The sequence below is a fragment of the Pseudophryne corroboree genome, chromosome 4 (genome assembly GCF_028390025.1).
Source record: "Pseudophryne corroboree isolate aPseCor3 chromosome 4, aPseCor3.hap2, whole genome shotgun sequence".
NCBI classification, from domain to species: Eukaryota; Metazoa; Chordata; class Amphibia; order Anura; family Myobatrachidae; genus Pseudophryne; species Pseudophryne corroboree.
In genome coordinates this window covers 584808044-584834716 of record NC_086447.1, presented here as the reverse complement: position 1 = coordinate 584834716, position 26673 = coordinate 584808044, and the positions used below count along the sequence as shown (strand labels likewise).

At 45.7% G+C, this 26673-nt stretch overlaps 1 protein-coding gene across 7 annotated transcripts in view; it reads right to left on the bottom strand.

Annotated features, from left to right (window-relative positions):
* The window catches only part of MAP3K4 (mitogen-activated protein kinase kinase kinase 4), a 219894-nt gene that overhangs the window by 91565 nt on the left and 101656 nt on the right, over positions 1-26673 (bottom strand). For all 7 annotated transcript variants that reach the window (XM_063917525.1, XM_063917526.1, XM_063917523.1 and 4 more), the window contains 3 exons: positions 18316-18477; positions 3652-3785; positions 2313-2391 (listed from right to left, as the gene is read on the bottom strand). In XM_063917525.1, coding sequence (XP_063773595.1) covers positions 2313-2391; positions 3652-3785; positions 18316-18477 — 375 coding nt within the window. The remainder of the gene's footprint in view (positions 1-2312; positions 2392-3651; positions 3786-18315; positions 18478-26673) is intronic.

Sequence of the window (26673 nt, the reverse complement as noted above, 5' to 3'; positions counted from 1 at the left end):
TCAAATTATGAAATGGCCAGCATAATTTCCAGCTAAGAGCCCAATTGAGCTGGTTTGGGACGAATTGGACAGAAGGGTGAAAGCAAAGCAACCTGCAATTGCAAAACAATTGTGGGGACGTCTGTAACAGTGTTGTAAAGAACTTCCCAAACATTATTTGATTGCCGTGGTAGAAAGAAAGCCACGCATGTGTTCGGCAGATATATCTGCAAAATGTGACTACTTTGAGGAGTCAAAAATTTAGATAAAATTGTTCACACTGCATAAATTTAAATAAAACCTGGGAGTGTTCTAAAACTTTTGACCAATAGTGTATGTATAATGAGCCTTTGTGTATACAGGTAAACGTCAAAGGAGTTGTTTACATGCAATCATGGATAAGCAGGTAAACTTCCTAGAGAAGATACTATGTTAAATAAACCTTTTCAAGTGCAGTAAAATATGAAGTGGACTGTTCCTTTCTTGATTTCGCAAATTGATTCTGAAGTTTATTTTACACATGTATGCAACTTAGCGCACAGTAGCAAAAAACAAAAACAAAAAACACAACTAAATAACAAAAACATAGGTTCCTCCATAAAATAGATTGATCATGAGAACTATAATGTTATGTATTAGAGTTGAGGATTTTTATTTAAATGAAAACAACTATTCTAAGGATGTGTTAATACACTTCTCAAAAAAATAAAGGGAACACTGAAATAACACATCCTAGATCTGAATGAATGAAATATTCTTATTAAATACTTTGTTCTTTACATAGTTGAATGTGCTGACAACAAAATCACACAAAAATTATCAATGGAAATCAAATTTTTTAACCCATGGAGGTCAGGATTTGGAGTCACACACAAAATTAAAGTGGAAAAACACACTACAGGCTGATCCAACTTTGATGTAATGTCCTTAAAACTAGTCAAAATGAGGCTCAGTAGTGTGTGTGGCCTCCACGTGCCTGTATGACCTCCCTACAACCGACACAAGTGGCTCAGGTAGTGCAGCTCATCCAGGATGGCACATCAATGCGAGCTGTGGCAAGAAGGTTTGCTGTGTCTGTCAGCGTAGTGTCCAGAGCATGGAGGCGCTACCAGGAGACAGGCCAGTACATCAGGAGACGTGGAGGAGGCCGTAGGAGGGCAACAACCCAGCAGCAGGACCGCTACCTTCGCCTTTGTGCAAGGAGGAACAGGAGGAGTACTGCCAGAGCCCTGCAAAATGACCTCCAGCAAGCCACAAATGTGCATGTGTCTACTCAAATGATCAGAAAAAGACTCCATGAGGGTGGTATGAGGGCCGACGTCCACAGGTGGGGGTTGTGCTTACAGCCCAACACCGTGCAGGACGTTTGGCATTTGCCAGAGAACACCAAGATTGGCAAATTCGCCACTGGCGCCCTGTGCTCTTCACAGATGAAAGCAGGTTCTCACTGAGCACATGTGACAGACGTGACAGAGTCTGGAGACGCCAAGGAGAACATTCTGCTGCCTGCAACATCCTCCAGCAAGACTGGTTTGGCAGTGGGTCAGTAATGGTGTGGGGTGGCATTTCTTTGGGGGGCCGCACAGCCCTCCATGTGCTCGCAAGAGGTAGCCTGACTGCCATTAGGTACCGAGATGAGATCCTCAGACCCCTTGTGAGACCATATGCTGGTGCGGTTGGCCCTGGGTTCCTCCTAATGCAAGACAATGCTAGACCTCATGTGGCTGGAGTGTGTCAGCAGATCCTGCAAGACGAAGGCATTGATGCTATGGACTGGCCCGCCCGTTCCCCAGACCTGAATCCAATTGAGCACATCTGGGACATGTCTCGTTCCATCCACCAACGCCACGTTGCACCACAGACTGTCCAGGAGTTGGCGGATGCTTTAGTCCAGGTCTGGGAGGAGATCCCTCAGGAGACCATCCGCCACCTCATCAGGAGCATGCCCGGCGTTTTAGGGAGGTCATACAGGCACATGGAGGCCACACACACTACTGAGCCTCATTTTGACTTGTTTTAAGGACATTACTGCAAAGTTGGATCAGCCTGTAGTGTGTTTTTCCACTTTAATTTTGAGTGCGACTCCAAATCCAGACCTCCATGGGTTAATAAATTTGATTTCCATTGATTGATAATTTTTGTGTGATTTTGTTGTCAGCACATTCATCTATGTAAAGAACAAAGTATTTAATAAGAATATTTCATTCATTCAGATCTAGGATGTGTTATTTTAGTGTTCACTTTATTTTTTTGAGCAGTGTACATTTCACAAATGAACATGAAATGATTTATAACAAAACTTCAGTGTAGACAAAAAAAAAAAAAAAACATACCAGAAAGTCATCTTCGGGAAGTGCTGAAATGAACACTGGTTCAATGGCTTGCAGATAGTCAAAACCTTGAGTTGCCCACCTAGAAAACATAAGTGAGGTGTTTATGAACATTTTAGTGCAACTGTAAATTAAATAAAGGTTTTAATATACAGGAAAATCAAGATGCTTTGTCCTAGAGCAGAACGATTCAATTCTTCTCCAACCTGCCATGGATTTGAAGGTTTGGCGCTTAGCCCAGATTGCAGATACTAAACAGGAGAAAGGGGATGTCTACTGCACTGGGAAAATATCTCTAGTTGTATTAAACTAGTGTTAACCCCTAAACATCTATAATTAGATTATCAAATTGTTTATTAAAGTAGAAGAGGGTGTTACCACAAACCAGAAACGAACTAATTTATTTCATAAAGAAGAAAGTCTGTATTGGGTGCACAAAATAACAATAAAATGTAACATTTAATCTATTTAGGAAGAATGTAAGTTGGAAAAAAATGCGAAATAAAATAATCTTCACGTGTGTGTGTGTGTGTGTGTGTGTGTGTGTGTGTGTGTGTGTGTGTGTGTGTGTATATATATATATATATATATATATATATATATATATATATATATATATATATATATATATTCTATCATCGTTTAGAACGTATTTAGAAGGTATGTTTGTGTGTATGTAAATGAAATGACCATTCAAAAGCAATAAAAATTTCAAAAAAGATTTGAATCTCTCCACAGGGATAAAATAATTTTAGTTTGGATTGATCTCTTAAGTACAAAACTTATTCACTGGACACTGAAATATAATATACCAATATACCAGAAGGACCCTCTGCCCCCCTGCACCATCACCATTATTTGCCATGCTGCCGGTCACTGCTGATCGTTCAGCACGGCAGGACCCCCCACCCAGCGACTTCAGACAATAGCAGCCGCTGGGGAAGTGTAAATTAACCCCCCCGCCAAAAAAAAACACCCCGTGTGTACCTGGTGGCTGTCCCGGCTTTCAAAATAAAAGCCATAATGTAACAGATGGTCGCAATGTTCCGATGTCTGTGACCGATGTTCCAATGTTTGATAAAAAATGGGTTTTGTGTTTTTTTTTCTTCCAAATATCAAAAAATAATATAAAATCATTGTGAATAAGGTTAAATACACATTTTACAACTAATTTACTTATTAAAAAAAAAAAAAAACAACAACATTTTCTGAGCGTTTTTTTCAAAAATAATTTGTTAGTTAAGTGGTTGAAAACTACCATTTCCGTTTCTGCATCTAAAGGAAGATACAAAGGACATCTCAGTAGGACTATGCAATAGCCATGTTCTACCACGTGGGTTACCTTGGTCTGGTGCCACGTCCACTTTCACATTTTGTTAGCACATAGTTCATCCATTTCCTCGCAAAACTGATGTATTTGTCACCAATTTTCTGCCTGAATTTCCCAGACATCAAGCGAACTACTTCTTTGTGGTACTAAAAGACAAAGATGTTCATTTCAGTAACACTGCCTTATTCAACATTTTTAAAGGAGGGTTAAAATAGGTCCACCTTTTTATACATAATATACTATGCATTTAATTACGTTATAAAGCTTTTAGGTCACAAATCACTGGTGTCTCAAAATGTGTAACATACAGGTTTTAACACATCAAATCAGATTTAGGGGTATATTCAATTAGCGCTGGATCCACTCCGACATGCATTCCCCTATTCAATCTCAGCTCAATTCGACTTTTTCAAGTCGAATTGAGATGAGGGACCCAGAGGAGGGGGGGGGGGGGGGGGAGCAGCGGGGAGACCAGTAGCGCTGCAGGAGGATGTCACACAGCCGCCCGACCTCACGGCAGTGTCCACCCGGCTCCAGCAAGCGTGACCTCACTTGCTGGAGCCGGGTGGAAGCTGCCGTGAGGTCGGGCGGCTGTGTGACATCCTGCTGCAAATCCAATTACTCAACTTTGTCGAAAATATTGAATCGGTTGGAATCCCTTCCGACCTAAAAAGTTACTACAACTGTGGCTTCCTGTACACACCACTGCCTAGTTGAGCAAAAATTAAGAAGCTATATTGTGTATATACAGTAAGCTCTATTGTGCACATCACAAGTATTGCATGATAATTCTTTTATTAATTACACTTCAAGATGTCTCTAATGTACATCCCATGAAGTAGTTATCAAGCAAGTAAGACTTGCAAACAATCTGGGGCTGATGTAAAGCTAGAAGTAAATCAGGAGTATATACACTGCTCAAAAAAATAAAGGGAACACTTAAACAACACAATGTAACTCCAAGTCAATCACACTTCTGTGAAATCAAACTGTCCACTTAGGAAGCAACACTGATTGACAATCAATTTCACATGCTGTTGTGCAAATGGAATAGACAACAGGTGGGAATTATAGGCAATTAGCAAGACACCCCCCAATAAAGGAATTGTTCTGCAGGTGGTGACCACAGACCACTTCTCAGCTCCTATGCTTTCTGGCTGATGTTTTGGTCACTTTTGAAAGCTGGCGGTGCTTTCACTCTAGTGGTAGCATGAGACGGAGTCTACAACCCACACAAGTGGCTCAGGTAGTGCAGCTCATCCAGGATGTCACATCAATGCGAGCAGTGGCAAGGTTTGCTGTGTCTGTCAGCGTAGTGTCCACAGCATGGAGGCGCTACCAGAAGATAGGCCAGCACATCAGGAGACGTGGAGGAGGCCGTAGGAGGGCAACAACCCAGCAGCAGGACCGCTACCTCCGCCTTTGTGCAAGGAGGAACAGGAGGAGCAACGATCAGAAACAGACTCCATGAGGGTGGTATGAGGGCCGACGTTCACAGGTGGGGGTTGTGCTTACAGCCCAACACCGTGCAGGACGTTTGGCATTTGCCAGAGAACACCAAGATTAGCAAATTCGCCACTGGCGCCCTGTGCTCTTCACAGATGAAAGCAGGTTCTCACTGAGCACATGTGACAGAGTCTGGAGATGCCAAGGAGAACATTCTGCTGCCTGCAACATCCTCCAGCATGACTGGTTTGGCAGTGGGTCAGTAATGGTGTGGGGTGGCATTTCTTTAGGGGGCCGCACAGCCCTCCATGTGCTCGCCAGAGGAAGCCTGACTGCCATTAGGTACCGAGATGAGATCCTCAGACCCCTTGTGAGACCATATGCTGGTGCGGTTGGCCCTGGGTTCCTGCTAATGCAAGACAATGCTAGACCTCATGTGGCTGGAGTGTGTCAGCAGTTCCTGCAAAATGAAGACATCGATGCTATGGACTGGCCCTCCCGTTCCCCAGACCTGAATCCAATTGAGCACATCTGGGACATCATGTCTCGCTCCATCGACCAACGCCACGTTGCACCACAGGAGACCATCCGCCACCTCATCAGGAGCATGCCCAGGCATTGTAGGGAGGTCATACAGGCACGTGGAGGCCACACACACTACTGAGCCTCATTTTGACTTGTTTAAAGGACATTACATCAAAGTTTGATCAGCCTGTAGTGTGTTTTTTCCACTTTAATTTTGAGTGCGACTCCAAATCCAGACCTACATGGGTTAATAAAATAAGATTTTACTCACCGGTAAATCTATTTCTCGTAGTCCGTAGTGGATGCTGGGAACTCCGTAAGGACCATGGGGAATAGATGGGCTCTGCAGGAGACTGGGCACTCTAAAAGAAAGATTAGGTACTATCTGGTGTGCACTGGCTCCTCCCTCTATGCCCCTCCTCCAGACCTCAGTTAGGATACTGTGCCCGGAAGAGCTGACACAATAAGGAAGGATTTTGAATCCCGGGTAAGACTCATACCAGCCACACCAATCACACCGTATAACTCGTGATACTATAGTTAACAGTATGAAATATAACTGAGCCTCTCAACAGATGGCTCAACAATAACCCTTTAGTTAGGCAATAACTATATACAAGTATTGCAGACAATCCGCACTTGGGATGGGCGCCCAGCATCCACTACGGACTACGAGAAATAGATTTACCGGTGAGTAAAATCTTATTTTCTCTGACGTCCTAGTGGATGCTGGGAACTCCGTAAGGACCATGGGGATTATACCAAAGCTCCCAAACGGGCGGGAGAGTGCGGATGACTCTGCAGCACCGAATGAGAGAACTCAAGGTCCTCCTCAGCCAGGGTATCAAATTTGTAGAATTTAGCAAACGTGTTTGCCCCTGACCAAGTTGCAGCTCGGCAAAGTTGTAAAGCCGAGACCCCTCGGGCAGCCGCCCAAGATGAGCCCACTTTCCTCGTGGAATGGGCTGTTACTGATTTAGGATGCGGCAATCCAGCCGCAGAATGCTCCAGCTGAATTGTGCTACAAATTCAGCGAGCAATAGTCTGCTTAGAGGCAGGAGCACCTATTTTGTTGGGTGCCTACAGGATAAAAAAACGAGTCAGTTTTCCTGACTCCAGCCGTCCTGGAAATATACATTTTTAAGGCCCTGACTACGTCCAGTAACTTGGAATCTTCCAAGTCCCTAGTAGCCGCAGGCACTACAATAGGTTGGTTCAAATGAAAAGCTGATACCACCTTAGGGAGAAACTGGGGACGAGTCCTCAATTCTGCCCTATCCATATGGAAAATCAGATAAGGGCTTTTACATGACAAAGCCGCCAATTCTGACACACGCCTGGCCGAAGCCAAGGCCAATAACATGACCACTTTCCACGTGAGATATTTCAAATCCACAGTTTTAAGTGGCTCAAACCAATGTGATTTTAAGAAACTCAACACCACGTTGAGATCCCAAGGTGCCACAGAAGGCACAAAAAAGGGGCTGAATATGTAGCACTCCCTTTACAAATGTCTGAACTCCAGGCAGTGAAGCCAGTTCTTTCTGGAAGAAAATCGACAGAGCCGAAATCTGGACCTTAATGGAACCCAAATTTAGGCCCATAGTCACTCCTGACTGTAGGAAGTGCAGAAAACGACCCAGCTGAAATTCCTCTGTTGGGGCCTTCCTGGCCTCACACCACGCAACATATTTTCGCCAAATACGGTGATAATGGTTTGCGGTTACTTCTTTCCTGGCTTTTATCAGCGTAGGAATAACTTCCTCCGGAATGCCCTTTTGCTTTAGGATCCGGAATTCAACCGCCATGCCGTCCAACGCAGCCGCGGTAAGTCTTGGAACAGACAGGGCCCCTGCTGTAGCAGATCCTGTCTGAGCGGTAGAGGCCATGGGTCCTCTGATATTATTTCTTTAAGTTCTGGGTACCAAGCTCTTCTTGGCCCATCTGGAACCACGAGTATCGTTCTTACTCCTCGTTTTCTTATTATTCTCAGTACCTTTGGTATGAGAGGCAGAGGAGGGAATACATAAACCGACTGGTACACCCACGGTGTCACTAGAGCGTCCACAGCTATTGCCTGAGGGTCCCTTGACCTGGCGCAATATCTAGTTTTTTGTTTAGGCGGGACGCCATCATGTCCACCTGTGGCCTTTCCCAACGGTTTACCAACAGTTGGAAGACTTCTGGATGAAGTCCCCACTCTCCCGGGTGTCGGTCGTGTCTGCTGAGGAAGTCTGCTTCCCAGTTGTCCACTCCCGGAATGAACACTGCTGACAGTGCTAACACGTGATTTTCCGCCCATCGGAGAATCCTTGTGGCTTCTGCCATCGCCATCCTGCTTCTTGTGCCGCCCTGTCGGTTTACATGGGCGACTGCTGTGATGTTGTCTGATTGGATCAGTACCGGCTGGTTTTGAAGCAGAGGCCTTGCCAGACTTAGGTCATTGTAAATGGCCCTCAGTTCCAGAATATTTATGTGTAGGGACGACTCCTGACTTGACCAAAGTCATAGGAAATTTCTTCCCTGTGTGACTGCCCCCCAGCCTTGAAGGCTGGCATCCGTGGTTACCAGGACCCAGTCCTGTATGCCGAATCTGCGGCCCTCTTGAAGATGAGCACTCTGCAGCCACCACAGTAGAGATAACCCTGTCTCCAAGGACCAGGGTATCAGCCGATGCATCTGAAGATGCGATTCCGACCACTTGTCCAAGAGGTCCCACTGAAAGGTTCTTGCATGGAACCTGCCGAATGGAATTTTGCTTCGTAAGAAGCTACCATTTTCCCCAGGACTCGTGTGCAGTGATGCACCGATACCTGTTTTGGTTTCAGGAGGTTTCTGACTAGAGATGACAGCTCCTTGGCTTTCTCCTGCGGGAGAAACACTTTTTTTTCTGTTCTGTGTCCAGAACCATCCCCAGGAACAGCAGGCGTGTGGTAGGAACCAGCTGTGACTTTGGAATGTATAGAATCCATCCGTGCTGTTGTAGCACTTCCCGAGATAGTGCTACTCCGACCAACAACTGCTCCATGGACCTCGCCTTTATAAGGAGATCGTCCAAGTACGGGATAATTAAAAACTCCCTTTTTTCGAAGGAGTATCATCATTTCTGCCATTACCTTGGTAAAGACCCTCGGTGCCGTGGACAGTCCAAACGGCAGTGTTTGGAATTGGTAATGGCAATCCTGTACCACAAATCTGAGGTACTCCTGGTGAAGATGGTAAATGGGGACATGTAGGTAAGCATCCTTGATGTCCAGGGATACCATGTAATCCCCCTCCTCCAGGCTTGCAATAACCGCCCTGAGCGATTCCATCTTGAACTTGAATTTTTTTATGTATGTGTTCAAGGACTTCAAATTTAAAATGGGTCTCACCGAACCGTCCGGTTTCGGTACCACAAACAGTGTGGAATAGTAACCCCGTCCTTGTTGAAGTAGGGGCACCTTGACTATCACCTGCTGGGAATACAGCTTGTGAATTGCCTCTAGCACAGCCTCCCTGCCTGAGGGAGTTGTCGGCAAGGCAGATTTGAGGAAACGGCGGGGGGGAGACGCCTCGAATTCCAGCCTGTACCCCTGAGATACTACTTGAAGGATCCAGGGATCCACCTGTGAGCGAGCCCACTGATCGCTGAAATTTTTGAGGCGGCCCCCCACCGTACCTGGCTACGCCTGTGGAGCCCCCGCATCATGCGGTGGACTCAGAGGAAGCGGGGGAAGAATTTTGATTCTGGGAACTGGCTGACTGGTGCAGCTTTTTCCCTCTTCCCTCGTCTCTGTGCAGAAAGGAAGCGCCTTTGACCCGCTTGCTTTTCTGAAGCCGAAAGGACTGTACCTGATAATACAGTGCTTTCTTAGGCTGTGAGGAAACCTGAGGTAAAAATTTTTCTTCCCAGCTGTTGCTGTGGATACGAGGTCCCAGAGACCATCCCCAAACAATTCCTCACCCTTATAAGGCTCTATGTGCCTTTTAAAGTCAGCATCACCTGTCCAGTGTCGGGTCTCTAATACCCTCCTGACAGAATGGACATTGCATTAATTCTGGATGCCAGCCGGCAAAATATCCCTCTGTGCATCCCTCATATATAAGACGACGTCTTATGTTCGCAAAATAGTATCCCTGTTTGACAGGGTTACAGACCACGCTGCAGCAGCACTATCTACAGGTCTCAGTCTAGTACCTGAGTGTGTAAATACAGACTTCAGGATAGCCTCCTGCTTTTTATCAGCAGGTACCTTCAAAGTGGCCGTATCCTAAGACGGCAGTGCCACCTTTTTTGACAAACGTGTGAGCGCCTTATCCACCCTAGGGGATATCTCCCAGCGTAACTTATCCTCTGGCGGGAAAAGGTACGCCATCAGTAACTTTTTAGAAATTACCAGTTTCTTATCGGGGGAACCCACGCTTTTTCACTCTTCATTCACTCATTTGATGGGGGAACAAAACACTGCCTGCTTTTTCTCCCCAAACATAAAACCCTTTTTTAGTGGTACTTGGGTTAATGTCAGAAATGTGTAACACATTTTTTATTGCCGGGATCATGTAACGGATGTTCCTAGTGGATTGTGTATATGTCTCAACCTCGTCGACACTGGAGTCAGACTCCGTGTCGACATCTGTGTCTGCCATCTGAGGGAGCGGGCGTTTTTGAGCCCCTGATGGCCTTTGAGACGCCTGGGCAGGCGCGGGCTGAGAAGCCGGCTGTCCCATAGCTGTTACGTCATCAGGCCTTTTATGTAAGGAGTTGACACTGTCGGTTAATACCTTCCACCTATCCATCCACTCTGGTGTCGGCCTGCAGGGGGCGACACCCCATTTATCGGCATCTGCTCCGCCTCCACATAAGCCTCCTCATCAAACATGTCGACACAGCCGTACCGACACACCGCGCACACACAGGTAATGCTCTGACTGAGGACAGGACCCCACACAGCCCTTTGGGGAGACAGAGAGAGAGTATGCCAGCACACACCAGAGCGCTATATAATGTAGGGATAAACACTATCACTGAGTGAATTTTCCCCAATAGCTGCTTGTATAAACAATATTGCGCCTAAATTTAGTGCCCCCCCTCTCTTTTTAACCCTTTGAGCCTGAAAACTACAGGGGAGAGCCTGGGGAGCTGTCTTCCAGCTTCACTGTGAAGAGAAAATGGCGCCAGTGTGCCGAGGGAGAAAGCTCCGCCCCTTTTTTGCAGACTTTTCTCCCGCTTCTTTATGGATTCTGGCAGGGGTAATTATCACATATATAGCCTCTGGGGCTATATATTGTGATTTTGCCAGCCAAGGTGTTTTTATTGCTGCTCAGGGCGCCCCCCCCCCAGCGCCCTGCACCCTCAGTGACCGGAGTGTGAAGTGTGTATGAGGAGCAATGGCGCACAGCTGCAGTGCTGTGCGCTACCTTGGTGAAGACTGAAGTCTTCTGCCGCCGATTTTCCGGACCATCTTTATGCTTCTGGCTCTGTAAGGGGGACGGCGGCGAGGCTCCGGGAACGAACACCAAGGACGGGTCCTGCGGTCGATCCCTCTGGAGCTAATGGTGTCCAGTAGCCTAAGAAGCCCAAGCTAGCTGCAAGCAGGTAGGTTCGCTTCTTCTCCCCTTAGTCCCTCGTTGCAGTGAGCCTGTTGCCAGCAGGTCTCACTGTAAAATAAAAAACCTAACATATACTTTCTTTCTAGGAGCTCAGGAGAGCCCCTAGTGTGCATCCAGCTCGGCCGGGCACAGAAATCTAACTGAGGTCTGGAGGAGGGGCATAGAGGGAGGAGCCAGTGCACACCAGATAGTACCTAATCTTTCTTTTAGAGTGCCCAGTCTCCTGCGGAGCCCGTCTATTCCCCATGGTCCTTACGGAGTTCCCAGCATCCACTAGGACGTCAGAGAAATTTGATTTCCATTGATAATTTGTGTGTGATTTTGTTGTCAGCACATTCAACTATGTAAAGAACAAAGTATTTAATAAGAATATTATATTCATTCAGATCTAGGATGTGTTATTTTAGTGTTCCCTTTAGTTTTCTGAGCAGTGTATATTGAAACATGCCCACATCTCCCATGTGCAGAGCTGTATGCATCTTTAGATGTCACTGCCTCAGCCTGTGTAGCAAGTGTTTACTATAAGTGGCCCTGTACAAGGGCGCAAAACTACAACAGGGTACACTCCTCCTCTCTTTCCACCCTCCAGGAGAAGGTGGACGGCCATTTTAACTACATAGCCTGCCTCAGCAACTCTCCAGAGAGAAGCACGGGCTCCTGTCTTCTTGCATACCTCACTCTTGTATTCAGTTAATACATTCAGCGCCTTTCTCCCCTGTTGCTCATTGCACTTAATGTTCTGTGTGCGTGTAGCTAAGTGTACAGAAGTACTTTGTTTTTACTCTATACACTGTCTCCCTATTTCTAACATACTGTGTCTAATGTGTACTTACTAGGTTTTTCATTTTTATTCACTATATTGAGATATTTTTTTAAATTCAGTAATTTTTAATTGAGATTTTAAAGTTTGTAAAAATACAAATACAAAACAAACTGAAAATGCTGTAGCAAGTGCAGGTATACGTGGCAGAATATAGAATATACAACAAAAATTGCAAATCAAGAGGACACATGACATACGATTCAGTATAAATAGTTTGTCTCCCCATACCAAAGTACGCAGAGGCCCACAGGCGCCATGTGAGCCCATACATTCTATCCACAGAATAAAATGGGGAGTATCTAGTCCCAAACACATGTCACTATAAAGACACAGCATTGTTAAGTATAATCCAATAGGGTATAAAACGTCTGCCAAACAGCCACAAAAAAATAAAAAACAAAACCCACAAAAACAAACCACCCCTGTAACCCCCCACCCTGTATAGCCTTCCCCCAACTCAGGTATACTTGGATCCCTAAAACCCCATCCCCTGCTCTAACTACCCTAACTAGCAAACCCCCCACACACACACACACACTTTATTCCAAAAGGATAATAGGACTCGAAAATAATAGGAGCAATAAACTAATGACCTTAAGTTAGGCTAAGTCCGGCTCTCCCACAGAAGGATACAGCGTTCCTCCCATATAGCATACTAAGTAGTATATAAACGTATTGCATAGATAGGAGAAGATTCTACCATACAAAAAAAAAATACAGGTAATAGAGATATACAAATAATAAAACAAAAATACTGGTAACAAAGATGAGAATCAATCCGGCCAGGCCTCCATCGCGTGCAATATCACAGTATCAGTCTCGTCTCTGGTTATCCAAGGATAGACACATCGGGGCACAAAGTACTTAAAAGATAAGTCCAGGAACCTCCCGCCAGCGCAGGGATGTCCCGAAAGGTATTTGAGGCATGGGAGTAACTGATCTGGAAATATCACCACCGGCAGCGAAGGTGTAGAACGGATCTTCAAAAAGCCCATAATCGAGTCTTGACACCCACGGACTAAGGCAATATCCATAACAGTTGGAATCACATCCCTCAGGAAGGAGAAATCCAGAAGTTGCGACGGGACGCCATGAGCGCAGACCGCAGTGACAGAATGCAGAGGTACAGCTACCACATCTCCGAGCTTCGTAAGGAGCCTCTGCGTAGAGGCAAGGATTGCTTGAAGTATTTGCTGCACAGAATTAGCCATCGGTAAGTTGTGAATTCAAGCCAAACAGGAGGCCCGTGGCAAGATGGCGGCGGCTAGCACACCACCAGAGCCCACCAACAGACCTACAGCGGGAGCCACCAGCCAGATGACTACAGAAGCAGGGAATAAGAAGAAGACACAGCCACAGCAGTAGTATTGTCACGCTGTAAAGACCGCATCCATCACCCAAAAGGCGTCTGAGCAGACAGGCGATCCGTGCTGCAGCCGATGAGGACAGCAACAAGATGGCGGCAGCCCGCGCCCAGCACGCCCCAAACACAGCAGCAGACAGGCGTACGTCGAGGAGAAGCCACTAGCAGGGGTTACACACGATCCTGGAGAACACAGCCGGGAGACAACCAAGAGGCAGCACTCAGGTATGTATAATGTCCCCGAACAGCCGCAGGAGTTGGGAGACGAGACACCAAGCCGCAGTGTGAGAAGGCCTGGCTGCAGAGATCTCTGTAAAACTGACAAAAGGCACCACACAGGATCCTTCCCCAGAGCTCCTGGTGATCAGCAGACAATACACCACTGCAGAACCGAATCCAGGGGAGAAAACAGCTACAAAAACAGGATATATTCAAGGATATGAGCGGCAAAAGCTCCCTTCACCTAGCTACTACAGGCCACGCCCCCCATATTGAGATATTTTTTTACTTATTACACACGTTCATTAACACCAATTTGTTTATTGGTATTCCTACTTATTTCAATTTTCTACATTGACCCAATTATCAATATAGTTGTGGCGCTTTAACATTCAGCGCACTACCCCTTCATAGCACACCTGTGTCTTGGTAACTTTTGTGTGCGAGGACATCATAGGAATTTCATTTCAGCCATGACAAGGCAGCCAGGGAGGTGTGTGCTCCTGTCTTGCTTAACTATAGGACCTGTACTGCAGTGCTTTTTCCTCAGGTTCCGGACCATGAGGGTCTCTGTGTCCTGTATTACACAGCAACGCAAGTGAGAGGTCCATTTGGACACAGCTTCTAGTCTGGAAGCGGGATGGGTAATGTTGCACTTCGTTAAACAGCTCGCAACCCCAGGCTCTCCCCCCCTGCTAGTCCATCTACAGGTGCGGGCTAGTTAACCAATAAGCTACCTGCTCAGGGTGATTTGCAGCCGTCTATCATAGCACCACCATGGGTCCAGTCGTTCAGTCAGTGCAGAGTCTGGCGCAAGTGTCGACATCTCTCTAACAGATGCTAGACAAGAACAACCTGTCCAGGAGCAAGCCTGCTCTACGCTTCTGTTTGGTTATGAATCTTCAGATCACGAGGATAATGTCTTCATAACCCTGGATATCGAGAACTCCTGTATCCCAGAGGACCCCCTACCACAAGTGGATGTTGAGGTCCTGATCAAGGCAGTTAAGGCGACACTTTTGATCAAGGAATCTGACCAGACATTTAAGTCAGATGCCCAGGTTTTTAAACATCACAAGGTGGTGGCTGCCGAGTTCCCTTCCTCTGTGCAACTTGAGAACCTCCTAGCAGAGGTATAGGTTCACCTTCACAAGCGCTTCCAAGTCTCTAAGAGCACTGCTGGTTTTTATATGCTACGTGCCATGGATAGGGCCATGATCAGATACCAGATCCTTCTCTGAAGCAGGCCTCCTTGGATGTTTTGGAGGGCACTCCAGATCTCAGTGGACAAGGCAAGGTAATTTCAGAAACAAATTCTCTCTATATCCTGTATAACGTAAACAAACAGGACTGGCCAGCTACTAAGCAGACTTTGGACAGATACTGTAGCTCTGTTTGACTATCTACCAGGCATATTCTTCTGCAGACCTTCATACCCCTGACGTGGTGTGGGCTCATTCCACCCGGTCACTGGGAACCTCTTGGGCAGCTAGATGTGGCACCTCTGCGGAGCAGCTTTGTAAAGCAGCCACATGTTCCTTTGCATATACATTCATCAATTTTTATTCTTTTGACCTTCACCTCTGCAGATGCAACTTTTGGGAGAAGGGTGGAGTGTTCCCTTCATTATGGGGACTGCTTTGGGAAGTCCCAGAGCAAAGCCTTTATACCCTATTGATGAAAAGATGAAAGAGAAAAGAAGATTTATTTTCTTACCTGTTAAATCCTTTTATGGGAGTTCATAGGGGACAAAGGCGCCCACCATGATGCACAAAGCTTGTGGGGGTTTTACACTGTTACCTTTTCCTTTCTCTTACTCAACTCCTTAAGCTTGTTAACTTAACTTGTTCTCTAGTGGCTGGGGGTGAGGTATTGGAGAGAGGGAGCCTGGGCTGCAGGGAGAAGAAACCATTCCATTTGGTGCCCAGACTGCAGCTCACAAACAATACCGTGTAAAGCCTAGTGTAAAGCCTGCATCCCTTATGGATTCCAAGAAAATTATTTAACAGGTGAGAACAAATTTCCTTTTCTAGAAAAAAACTGATTTTGCTGCAGCCTTTTTTTATGGATTTGATTCACTTACCCAGCGCAAACTTTATTTTGTTAATAGGAAACAAGTTTCCATTCAATTTAAAGTATTGTTTATTTGTTTTTGTTTTTTTCTAAGTGCAATTAAAAAATAATGTACTGCAGCAAAGCACTGGCAAGGAAAAGGTTAAGAGCTTCATTCTTGCAGAGGAAGCTGCTTAGTTATTTTTCCATTTACTGAATGTAGGCAAAGCCATTTAAGGCAAACTCCTAAACAAAAACGGTATTAGGTGGGGCCAAGTTACAGCTGACAGATTTATAGATAATAATTGCTAAAACCAGTAACAATATGTACCATTGTTTTTTTTTCACAAAGTCAAATCTCATTATAACCACACCTCTATCAGGACACGTGCTTACATCTGTTCACACAGTGATAAAGGCTATATAAAAAAATTATGAGTGAAATCAGAAAGATAACAGAGGACGTTTACAAACCATATTGTACAATCCAAATCCTAAATGACAATATGGCAAAGTTATAGCTGTATTGAATCTATGCAATTAGTTAAGAATTTTGGAAAAAAAGGGGGAAAATGTTACCAAAGTCTTACAAAGAAATTAAATATCTGAAGTGGACAAATTAAGCATTCTGCCAAAGGCAGAGAAAATTAAAGTAAAACTAGCATTTTGTAATAAATGTATTTGTGTGTACTACCTAAACAGAAAGAGTTATTACTAAGGCTGCCAGGGGTCTCCAAAAAAAAACAAAAACAAAAAACAACAACAAAAAAAGCCAGCTGATAACATTTATTATGATCTCAATATAACAAATTATGGGGCAGATGTATTAACCTAGAGAAGGCATAAGGAAGTGATAAACCAGTGATATGTGCAAGGTGATAAAGGCACCACATTTATCTGCACTTGCTCCGTCTCCACGTAACCCTCCTCATCAAACATGTAGACACTGCCGTACCGACACACAGCACACACACAGGGAATGCTCTGACTGAGGACAGGACCCCACAAGGTCTATGGGGAGACAGAGAAAGAGTATGCCAGCACACACCACAGCGCTATATACATAGGGATACACACTACCAGAAGTGAATTTTTCCTAATAGCTGCTGTATCAATCTACCTTTTGCCTAAATTAATGTGCCCCCCCTCTCTTTTTACCCTCTTAGTGCCAGGAGACTGCAGGGGAGAGCCTGGGGAGCGTCCTTCCAGCGGAGCTGTGAAGAGAAATGGCGCTGGTGTGCTGAGGAAGAAGGCCCCGCCCCCTCAGCGGCGGGCTTCTGTCCCGCTGTTTCTGACTAAAAAATGGCGGGGGTTTTACACATATACAGTCACAGACTGTATTATGTGTCTTTTTTATGCCAAAGGTATTCTTATTGCTGCCCAGGGCAAAGGTATTCTTATTGCTGCCTTCCCCCCCCCCAGCGCCCTGCACCCTACAGTGACCGGAGTGTGTGGTGTGCAGTGGGAGCAATGGCGCACAGCTGCGGTGCTGTGAGCTACCTTAATGAAGACAGGAGTCTTCAGCCGCCGATTTCATCACCAACTTCTGATCTTCTGGCTCTGCGAGGGGGACGGCGGCGCGGCTCCGGGAACGGACGACCGAGGACCTTTGCCTGTGTTCGAACCCTCTGGAGCTAATGGTGTCCAGTAGCCTAAGAAGCGCAACCTAGCTGTGAACAGGTACGTTTGCTTCTCTCCCCTCGGTCCCACGTAGCAGTGAGTCTGTTGCCTGCAGATCTCACTGAAAATAAAAAACCTAACATTACTTTCTTTACTAGCAGGCTCAGGAGAGCCCACTAGGTGCATCCAGCTCTGGCCGGGCACAGATTCTAACTGAGGTCTGGAGGAGGGGCATAGAGGGAGGAGCCAGTGCACACCAGATAGTACCTAATCTTTCTTTTAGAGTGCCCAGTCTCCTGCGGAGCCCGTCTATTCCCCATGGTCCTTACGGAGTCCCCAGCATCCACTAGGACGTCAGAGAAATTAACAGTTAGGATTTGATTGGCTGCTGCCTTCATCACCTTGCACATATCACTGGTTTATCACTTCCTTAAGCCTTCTCCAGGTTAATACGGGTGTGGTTCATCAAATCGACAGTATCTAGGTCGACAATGTTTAGGTCGACCACTATAGGTAGCCAGTCACTAGGTCGACATGGATGGAAGGTCGACAGGGTTTCTAGGTCGACATGTGCTAGGTCGACAGGTCTAAAGGTCGACATGAGGATTTTTTTTTTTTGGGTCGTTTTCTTCGTAGAGTTACCGGGATCCCAAATTAGTGCACCGCGTTCGCTCGCCATGCTTCGGGCATGGTGCCTTCGCTCCGCTCGGCACAGATTACCGTTCCAATCGTAGTCCACGTGGATCGTTAAGTATGAAAAAATTCAAAAAAAGGAAAAAAATTTGAAAAACTCATGTCGACCTTTAGACCTGTCGACCTAGCACATGTCGACCTAGAAACCCTGTCGACCTTCCATCCATGTCGACCTAGTGACTGTCGACCTATAGTGGTCGACCTAAACATTGTCGACCTAGATACTGTCGATCTTCAGACCGGATCCCGTTAATACATCTGCCTCTCTGATCCCAGACTGAAATGTCATACCACATACACAATACGACAAAAGAGGTAGAAGATGCAATTTATGAAAGCTTACCTCAAAACCAAAGTTATAACCTTGAATCATTGCTTCACGGTAATACTGCTGCAGAGTGGAAGATTCCGATTCATCCACCTCCGCTTCAAATTCGGAGGTGTACATTTGATCCACCCTATCAATGGCACTGCTGATCTTTGTGCAGAGTTGCAACGCATCACTCTGATGGGACGACAAAAAAAAACAATAAAAAATCATTAATTACCAAGTAAACCCACTTTTGGTATATCCACAAATAAACAACCAGCAACATAAAAAATAAACTTCACACACATTTAAATAAACACAGCACTTAATAATATTACCATCCTTAATTTATATGGCGCCACAAGGGTCTCGCAGCGCCTAACAAAGTACACAAACAAATGAACAAAACAAGAAAGACAGTGACTTACAGTACAAGACAATGTAGGATAAGTACATGGTATTTAAACATTACTGCATCAATGGACATGACAATAAAATAAGCATCTTGGTGGCCAAAACTCAGTGCTGTGTGCCGTTATAAGGAGTATGGTGTAGGAGATAGTCTAAGTAAGAGAAGAAAAGCACATGATTGAAGAGGCCCCTGCTCGTGAAAGTTTACATTTTAAAGGGGAGGGGCAGACAGACAAGGGTGACACAGATGGGGTAGATAGTGAGCATGGAACAGAGGCTTAGGATGAGAGTCGACTGGGTATGACCAAGAAGAAAGCCCACTTGAAGTTTTGTAGAGCGGTGCAAAGTCTATTGAGGAAAGGTAGAGAATTTTAGAGATAGGGAGTAGTAATCACTTGGCAGGAGAGGGAGCATGCATTTGTGGAGTGAAGAAAATGGGTGGGAATGTAGGGAGATAATGCCAGATATGTAAGTGGGAGAGGAATGGGTGAGGGTCTTATGAGTGAGAGAAGCTTGAATTGGATACTGAAGGGGAAAGGAAGCCAGTGTAGAGCTTGTAAGAGTGGGGAGGTGGACATAGCACATTTGGCGAGGAAGATGAACAAGGCAGCAGCATTGAGGATAGATTGGAGTGGATAGAGGTATTTGTCATGGAGGCAAGATAGGATGAGAATACAGAAGCCCAATCTGGAGATGACTAGTAAAAGTATGAGGGTCTTAGCAGCATCCTTGGTGAGATGCATAATCTTATGCTCCACATATGTGACATGACCACTGAATACCTGGACCTATTTCCAGTTTAGCCATCAATGTGGACAGCCAATTGGACAGAGTGTAATTTGGAGGGTGGATACAATGATTTAGCGCAAGGACTATAAATAGAGAGGGGAAAAATCTGTAGGGCAGTAAAGACACTAATTTAACATGCATACTGCATCATTATTAATATAATTAGTTTTTGTTTTGTTATTACTAGTTAGCTAGAAATAAGCTAGTACAGTGCATGTAATGGCTTCTATTCCATCACCGCTTACAAGGGGATACTTTCCGAGAAGCAATGTGTTCCTCAAATCTGTGTTAATGCAAATGTTCCCTGTAATAAGCTACTATGTGACTGAGCCTCCAGATAAGTCAGAAATATAATGTGTGCCTGGGACTGTGGCCCATATACTGTATGTACTTATTCACAATCTAAAGCATTTCTAAACAGATCCATTTGGTAATTGATGGGGTAGAGATATACTTTAATGAATAGGGCATCTAAACAATAAAAACGTGTAATTTTAGATATTTATTCAGAGTACAAGTTTTAAATAAAGCAAATTTTAGTATTTAGCTGTATTTGATATATACTGCACCTTATATATAAATCAACAGATCCATGAATACTGTAACGTTGCTTATGTAAAACAATATGTTTTAAAAAGTAGTTGCAAAAGGGCTTAATAGCCCTCCAAAACAGGGAAAACTCTTTGCCTCTAAAACTCCACAAGGGTGATTTGGTTTTTGTCCAGGAGACTCATTTTTTACATAACTCCCATCCTTAACTACGTTGTAAGCCGTACCCTGACTCCTTCTATGCACAAGACCATACAGCTAAAAAAAGGAGGGGTCGCAAACCTGATTGCTCGCCACCTTAATTTGAACTTATTGATTCCCATACTGACAAAGAGGGAAGTTTCCTTATATAAGTGGTGAAACTTAATAATAAATTATGTACACTGGCTAACATATATGCCCCTAATCAGCACCAAGATTTATTTTTTGCCAAACTAGATACCCTCCTTACTCAATTTAGACAAGGAGAACTCATTCTTGCAGGAGATTTTAACTCTGTTCTAAATCCCACATTGGACCATTCTGCTCCTGTACCCTCGACCCCTTCATCGGACTCTCTCCGCTGTAGGTCTCTCCTCCGTCTCATGAAGTCCCAGCTCCTGTATGACTCCTGGAGGATGAATGATCCATCTGCATGTGACTACACATTCTATTCCTCACCCCACAACTCATACTCCAGCATCGATATGATCCTGCTCAGCTACAAATATGCTCTTAATCTCCAATCTGTCCTTATTCACCTTCTTATTTGGTCCGATCATGCACCTATATCTTGCGATATCTCCGGTTTCCTCTCTCGCCCTTGTCCTATGACATGGCGCCTTAACGACTCTTTACTCCACCACCCGGAGATCCTGTCCCATCTCCAAGACCAGCTTTCTGACTATTTTGCTCTGAATGACTCCCCAGATATTCCTAGATCTACTCTTTGGTTGGCACACAAGGCTGTCCACCGGGGGCATATTATCAGCATGGTTTCCAAAAAGAAAACTGAATCCCTCACCCAGTTTAACAAACTTTCCATTAAACTTCACGCCTTAGAATCACAGCATAAATCATCTTCTGACCCGACTATTCTGTCTGTACTCCACACAGTTAAGGCGGAACTTGATCTCTTTCTATCCAGACAAGTTGCTGAATGTCTTAAATGGCTTCGCCAGTCTTTTTATGAAAAAGGGGACAAGGCAGACAAAATTCTGGCAAATTCAATCTGCTAGAACCCAAAAAAAATATAATCTCAATTAGAGATCCCCACAACCGCCTGGTTCATGACCCCGCTGCCATAAGGGCTGCCTTTTAAGACTATTATACTGACTTGTATAACCTTCCATCTCCTTCTCTTGCCTCATCCTCTCCGTATCACTCTTACCTGATTTCTGGCTTCCTCTCAGAATCTAACCTGCCCAAATTATCTCAGACCGCATTGGATCATCTTAACAGTGAAATTGCTCAAACTATAAAAGCTATAAAAAAAAAAAAAAAAAGACAAATCTCCTGGCCAGATGAGTTTACAGCTCTATATTATAAAAAAAATCCATGATCGGCTCACCCCCCATCTCCAGTCCCACTTCAATAAGATAATCCATGGTGACCCTTTTCCTTCTGAGATGTTGGAGGCTAGAATTGTTGTGATCCCTAAAGAAGGTAAACATTTACTTAACTGTGCTAGCTACCGGCCTATTTCCCTCCTGAATCTAGATTTAAAGATATTCGCTAAATTCCTGGCAAACCGCCTGAACCCGTATCTCCCATCCTTGATCCATTATGACCAAGTGGGGTTTATTCTGGGAAGCCAGGCGAGGGACAATACCAGATGCTCTGTCGATCTTATTCATATCTCAAACTCCAGGAGATCCCCTACTATTATGCTTTCTTTAGATGCTGAAAAAGCTTTTGATAGAATCTCCTGGAGTTTCCTGAAAACTGCTCTCGAGGCCTATGGCTTGTCTGGTGACTTTTTCATTGGTGTCCTGGCACTATATTCTACCTCTTCCACTATGGTGCTGATCAATGGTGTGCCGTCTGCCCCAGTCCACATCTCTAATGGCACACGCCAGGGAAGCCCCCTGTCCCGACAGATATTTGACCTTATAATTGAACCACTTGCTTCCCACATTAGATCCCATCATGATATACATGGTATACAAGTGGACCATACAGACTCCAAAATCTCTCTCTTCGTGGACGATATCCTCCTCTCCCTGACTCAACCGGCTATAGCTCTCCCAAATCTATTCTCGATCCTTCGATCTTACAGTATTGTTTTGGGCTAGAAGATTAACTACTCCAAATCAGAGGCCATGCTGCTCCACGTTTCCCCCCAGGAAGCCGAAAACATTAGAAATAATTTCAACTTCAAATGGCAACCCAAAAAGATCAAATATCTGGGGATTTATCCGACCTCTCACTATGACTCTCTCTTCCGTGAAAACTTCCCACCTCTATTCTCCAAAACACAATCTGACCTATTATCTTGGAACAGTCTTATTTCGTGGCTGGGTAGGATAATCGCCGTTAAGATGAATATAATTTCCAAATGGCTTTATCTCTTCCAGACCCTTCCTGTAGCTGTTCGTGCTTCCTTCCTTCGCAATATTCAAAAAGCCCTTGTCCATTTTATTTGGAACCACAGGCCCCAACGTATTGCTGACAGCATTTTGAAAAGTCTGGTTCCCGCCGACGACAGAGGCCTTCCCGATATTAAACTGTACTATCTGGCCTCTCATTTCTCCCATATTGTAACCTCTTATACTCCCTCTGGCTGTTTCCTGGCTGGATATTGAATCGGCCTACATTAACCTCCAAGATTTGGCCCCTTATGGGGTCTATCCTCCACATCCCGACCCCCAACATCCAAACTACTTCCCACCATTAAATTTAACCTTAAACTCTGGGAATGTTATTCTGTAGAGATGAACCTTACCTCCCTTCCCTCACCCTTGACCCCTATTTGGCAGAACCCCTTGTTTCCTCCGGCATCCTCGGTTACGAGATTCCATACTTGGACCCAACTTGGGTTTAAATTCCAAGATGATTTTGACAACCGAGGCCAATGGTTATCCCTGTCTGATTTACAATAGAAAACTCCTTCACCCCCTTCAACTCAACCCCTTTGAATTTCTACAAATTCACCAATTTTTATGCTCTTTGCCCTCACTCATAGTGCTTTGTGACAGTACCCCCTTCAAACTATATGTAAAAAATGCCCTCTCTCCAAAAGGGAGATTATGGTAAGTCTTACCATTGTTAAATCTCTTTCTGCGAGGTACACTGGATTCCACAGGGAATAACATTAGGGTGTAGAGTTGGATCTTGATCCGAGGCACCAACAGGCTAAAGCTTTGACTGTTCCCAGGATGCACTGCACCGCCTCCTCTATATCCCCGCCTCCAGGCACTGAAGCTCAGTTCTGTTAACCAGTCCAATGCAGTAGCAGGTAAAAGACGATAGTAGTTAGCCACATAGAACCACATTCTCACGACAGGAGAAAGTATCAGCGGCAATGTCATACAAACCCAAAGAAGCTAAGTGCGTAAGGGCGGGCGCCCTGTGGAATCCAGTGTATGTCGCAGAAAGATTTAACAATGTAAGTCTTACCATAAATCTCCTTTTCTGCAGCGGGGTACACTGGTATTCCACAGGGAATAACATCGGGGATGTCCTAAAGCAGTTCCTCATGGGAGGGGATGCACTGTAGTGGGCACAATAACCCGGCGTCCAAAGGAAGCATCCTGGGAGGCGGAAATATGAAAGGCATAGAAGCTAATGAACATGTTCACTGAGGACCACGTAGCTGCTTTGCACAATTGTTTGAGGGACGCGCCTCGGCAGGCCGCCCAAGAAGATCCAACAGACCGAGTAGAATGAGCCTTGATAGCAGCAGGAGCTGGGAGTCCAGCCTGCGCATAAGCTTGTGCTATCACCATTCTAATCCATCTGGCCAAGGTTTGCTTATTCGCAGGCCAGCCACGCTTGTGAAAACCAAAAAGGACAAAGAGAAAATCAGATCTCCTAAGAGAGGGGGTTCTCTTCACATAGATACGTAGAGCCCATACCACATCCAAAGACTGCTTTTTGGAGGACAAACCAGGAAAGATAAAGGCCGGAACCACAATCTCTTGGTTAAGGTGGAAAGATGACAACACCTTAGGTAGATAACCAGGGCGAGTTCTAAGAACCGCATGGTCACAGTGAAAAATCAGAAAGGGTGACCGACAGGATAAGGCACCCAAGTCTGAAACCCGTTGCGCAGAGGCAATAGCCAGCAAAAATAAGACCTTAAGTGTAAGCCATTTAAGGTCCACAGACTCAAGAGGTTCAAATGGAGACTCCTGTAGGGCATTCAGAACAGACAAATCCCAAGGAGCCACAGGAGGGACATAGGGAGGCTGAATACGTAAAACACCCTGAGTGATGCAATATTTCTCTGAAACCACACCGACAAGGCCGAAATATGAACCTTGAGGGAGGCCAGACGAAGGCCTAAGTCCAGGCCCTGTTGCAAAAAAGCCGAAAGTTTGGCAGTACTGAACTTGTATGCATCATAATTCTTAGCCGCACACCAGGTGAAGTAAGAATTCCAGACCCTATAATAAATCAGAGCCGAAGCTGGTTTACGGGCTTTCAACAGTTTGAATGACCGCCTCAGAAAATCCATTGGCCCTCAGGAATGAAGCTTCAAGAGCCACGCTGTCAAAGCCAGTCAGGCCAGATCCTGGTAGACACAAGGGCCCTGAACGATGAGGTCTGGGCATTGCGGAAGTAGAAGAGGACACTATCGAGAGACTCTGCAGGTCTGAGAACCAATGCAGTCTGTGCCACACTGGAGCGATTAGAAGTATTCCTCCTTCTTGCTTGAACTTCCTTATACCCTTGGCAGGAGTGACACCGGAGGGTACACGTAAGGCAGCCGAGAGTTCCATGGAATTGCCAGTGCGTCCATGAACGCTGCTTGAGGATCCCTTGTCCTTGCTCCGAAGACCGGAACCTTGTGATTGTGTCGAGACGCCATCAGGTCTACATCTGGTAGGCCCCACGTGTCTTCTGGATGAAGGCTCCACTCTCCAGCGTATACGTCCCGACGACTGAGTAAGTACGCTTCCCAGTTGAGGACCCCCGGAATGAACACTTCCGATATGGCTGGCAGATGGCGTTACGCCCATTGAAGAATCTTCGACACTTGCAACATTGCCATGCGGCTTCGCGTGCCGCCTTGGTGATTTATGTACGCCACCATGGGGGCATTGTTCTACTGTACTTGAACAGGCCTGTTCTGTACCAGAGGCAGGGCAAGTTTCAGAGCATTGAACACTGCCCGCAATTACAGAATATTTATCGGGAGGAGAGACTCCTCCCTGGTCCACCGACCCTGAAGAGTGTTGCTCCAACACCGCATCCCAACCCCGCAGACTGGCACCCGTCATTAGGAGGACCCACACTGGATATCCAGAAGGGACGACACCTGCTCAACTGTTGGTCATGTAGCCACCAGCTCAGTGACACCCGAACCTCCGGAGTCAAGGAGATCATGTGAGATCTGATCCGGTGAGGCAGGCCGTCCCACTTGGAAAGGATTAACCTCTGCATAGGGCGAGAATGAAATGGAGCATACTCTACCATGTCGAAAGCAGACACCATGAGGCCTAGTACTTGCATCGCCGAGTATATCGGCACTCTCGGGCGAGAGAGGAAGCATCTTATCCTGTCCTGAAGTTTCAGGACCTTCTCTGGAGACTAGAACAAACGTTGGTTGTGTGTGTCCAAGAGTGCCCCCAGGTGCACCATGTTCTGGGCAGGGACCAGCGAGGAATTCTTCCAATTGATGAGCCATCCATGGGCTTATAGGAATTGGACAGTCAGTTCTAGATGACGGAGGAGGACCTCTGGGGAGTTCGCCAGGATCAGCAAGTCGTCCAGATACGGCAGGATCCTGATGCCTTGACGATGGAGAACGGCCATAATAACTGCCATGACCATGGCGAAGATCCGAGAAGCTGTGGTCAGTCCAAAAGGCAAGGCTTGAAATTGATAATGTAGGTTGCCAATAGCAAACCGCAGATACCGCTGATGCAACATGGCAATAGGTATGTGTAGGTAAGCATCCTTTAGTCCAGGGATACCATATAGTCCCTGGGCTCCAAAGCCAGAACAATAGAGCGAAGAGTTTCCCTACAACATTCGGATACCTTCACAAATTTGTTCAAAGACTTGAGGTTGAGAATGTGTCGAGAGGATCCATTCGGCTTCAGGACTAGGAACAGCGTTGAACAGTACCCACTTTCCCTCTGAGACAGAGGCACCGGTACTATCACTCCTGTGTCCAGGAGGGACTGTACCAACAAATGTAGAGTTTTTGCTTTTAACGGATCCGCAGGGATAACGGTAGAGCAAAACCGGTGATGGGGACGTATCTTGAAAGAGATGGCGTATCCGCGAGTGACGACTTCCCTCACCCAGGCGTCTGAAGTGGTCTGTAACCATACCTGGGTGAACCGCAGAAGTCAGCCTCCCACCCTGGGATCCCCAAGGGGGAGGCACGCCCAGTCATGCAGCAGGTTTGTCTGGTTTGGAAGCAGACCGACGGGCAGCCCAAGAACATTTAGGCTTGGACTTAGAGGTTTTGGAAGTACGAGCCTGTTTCAG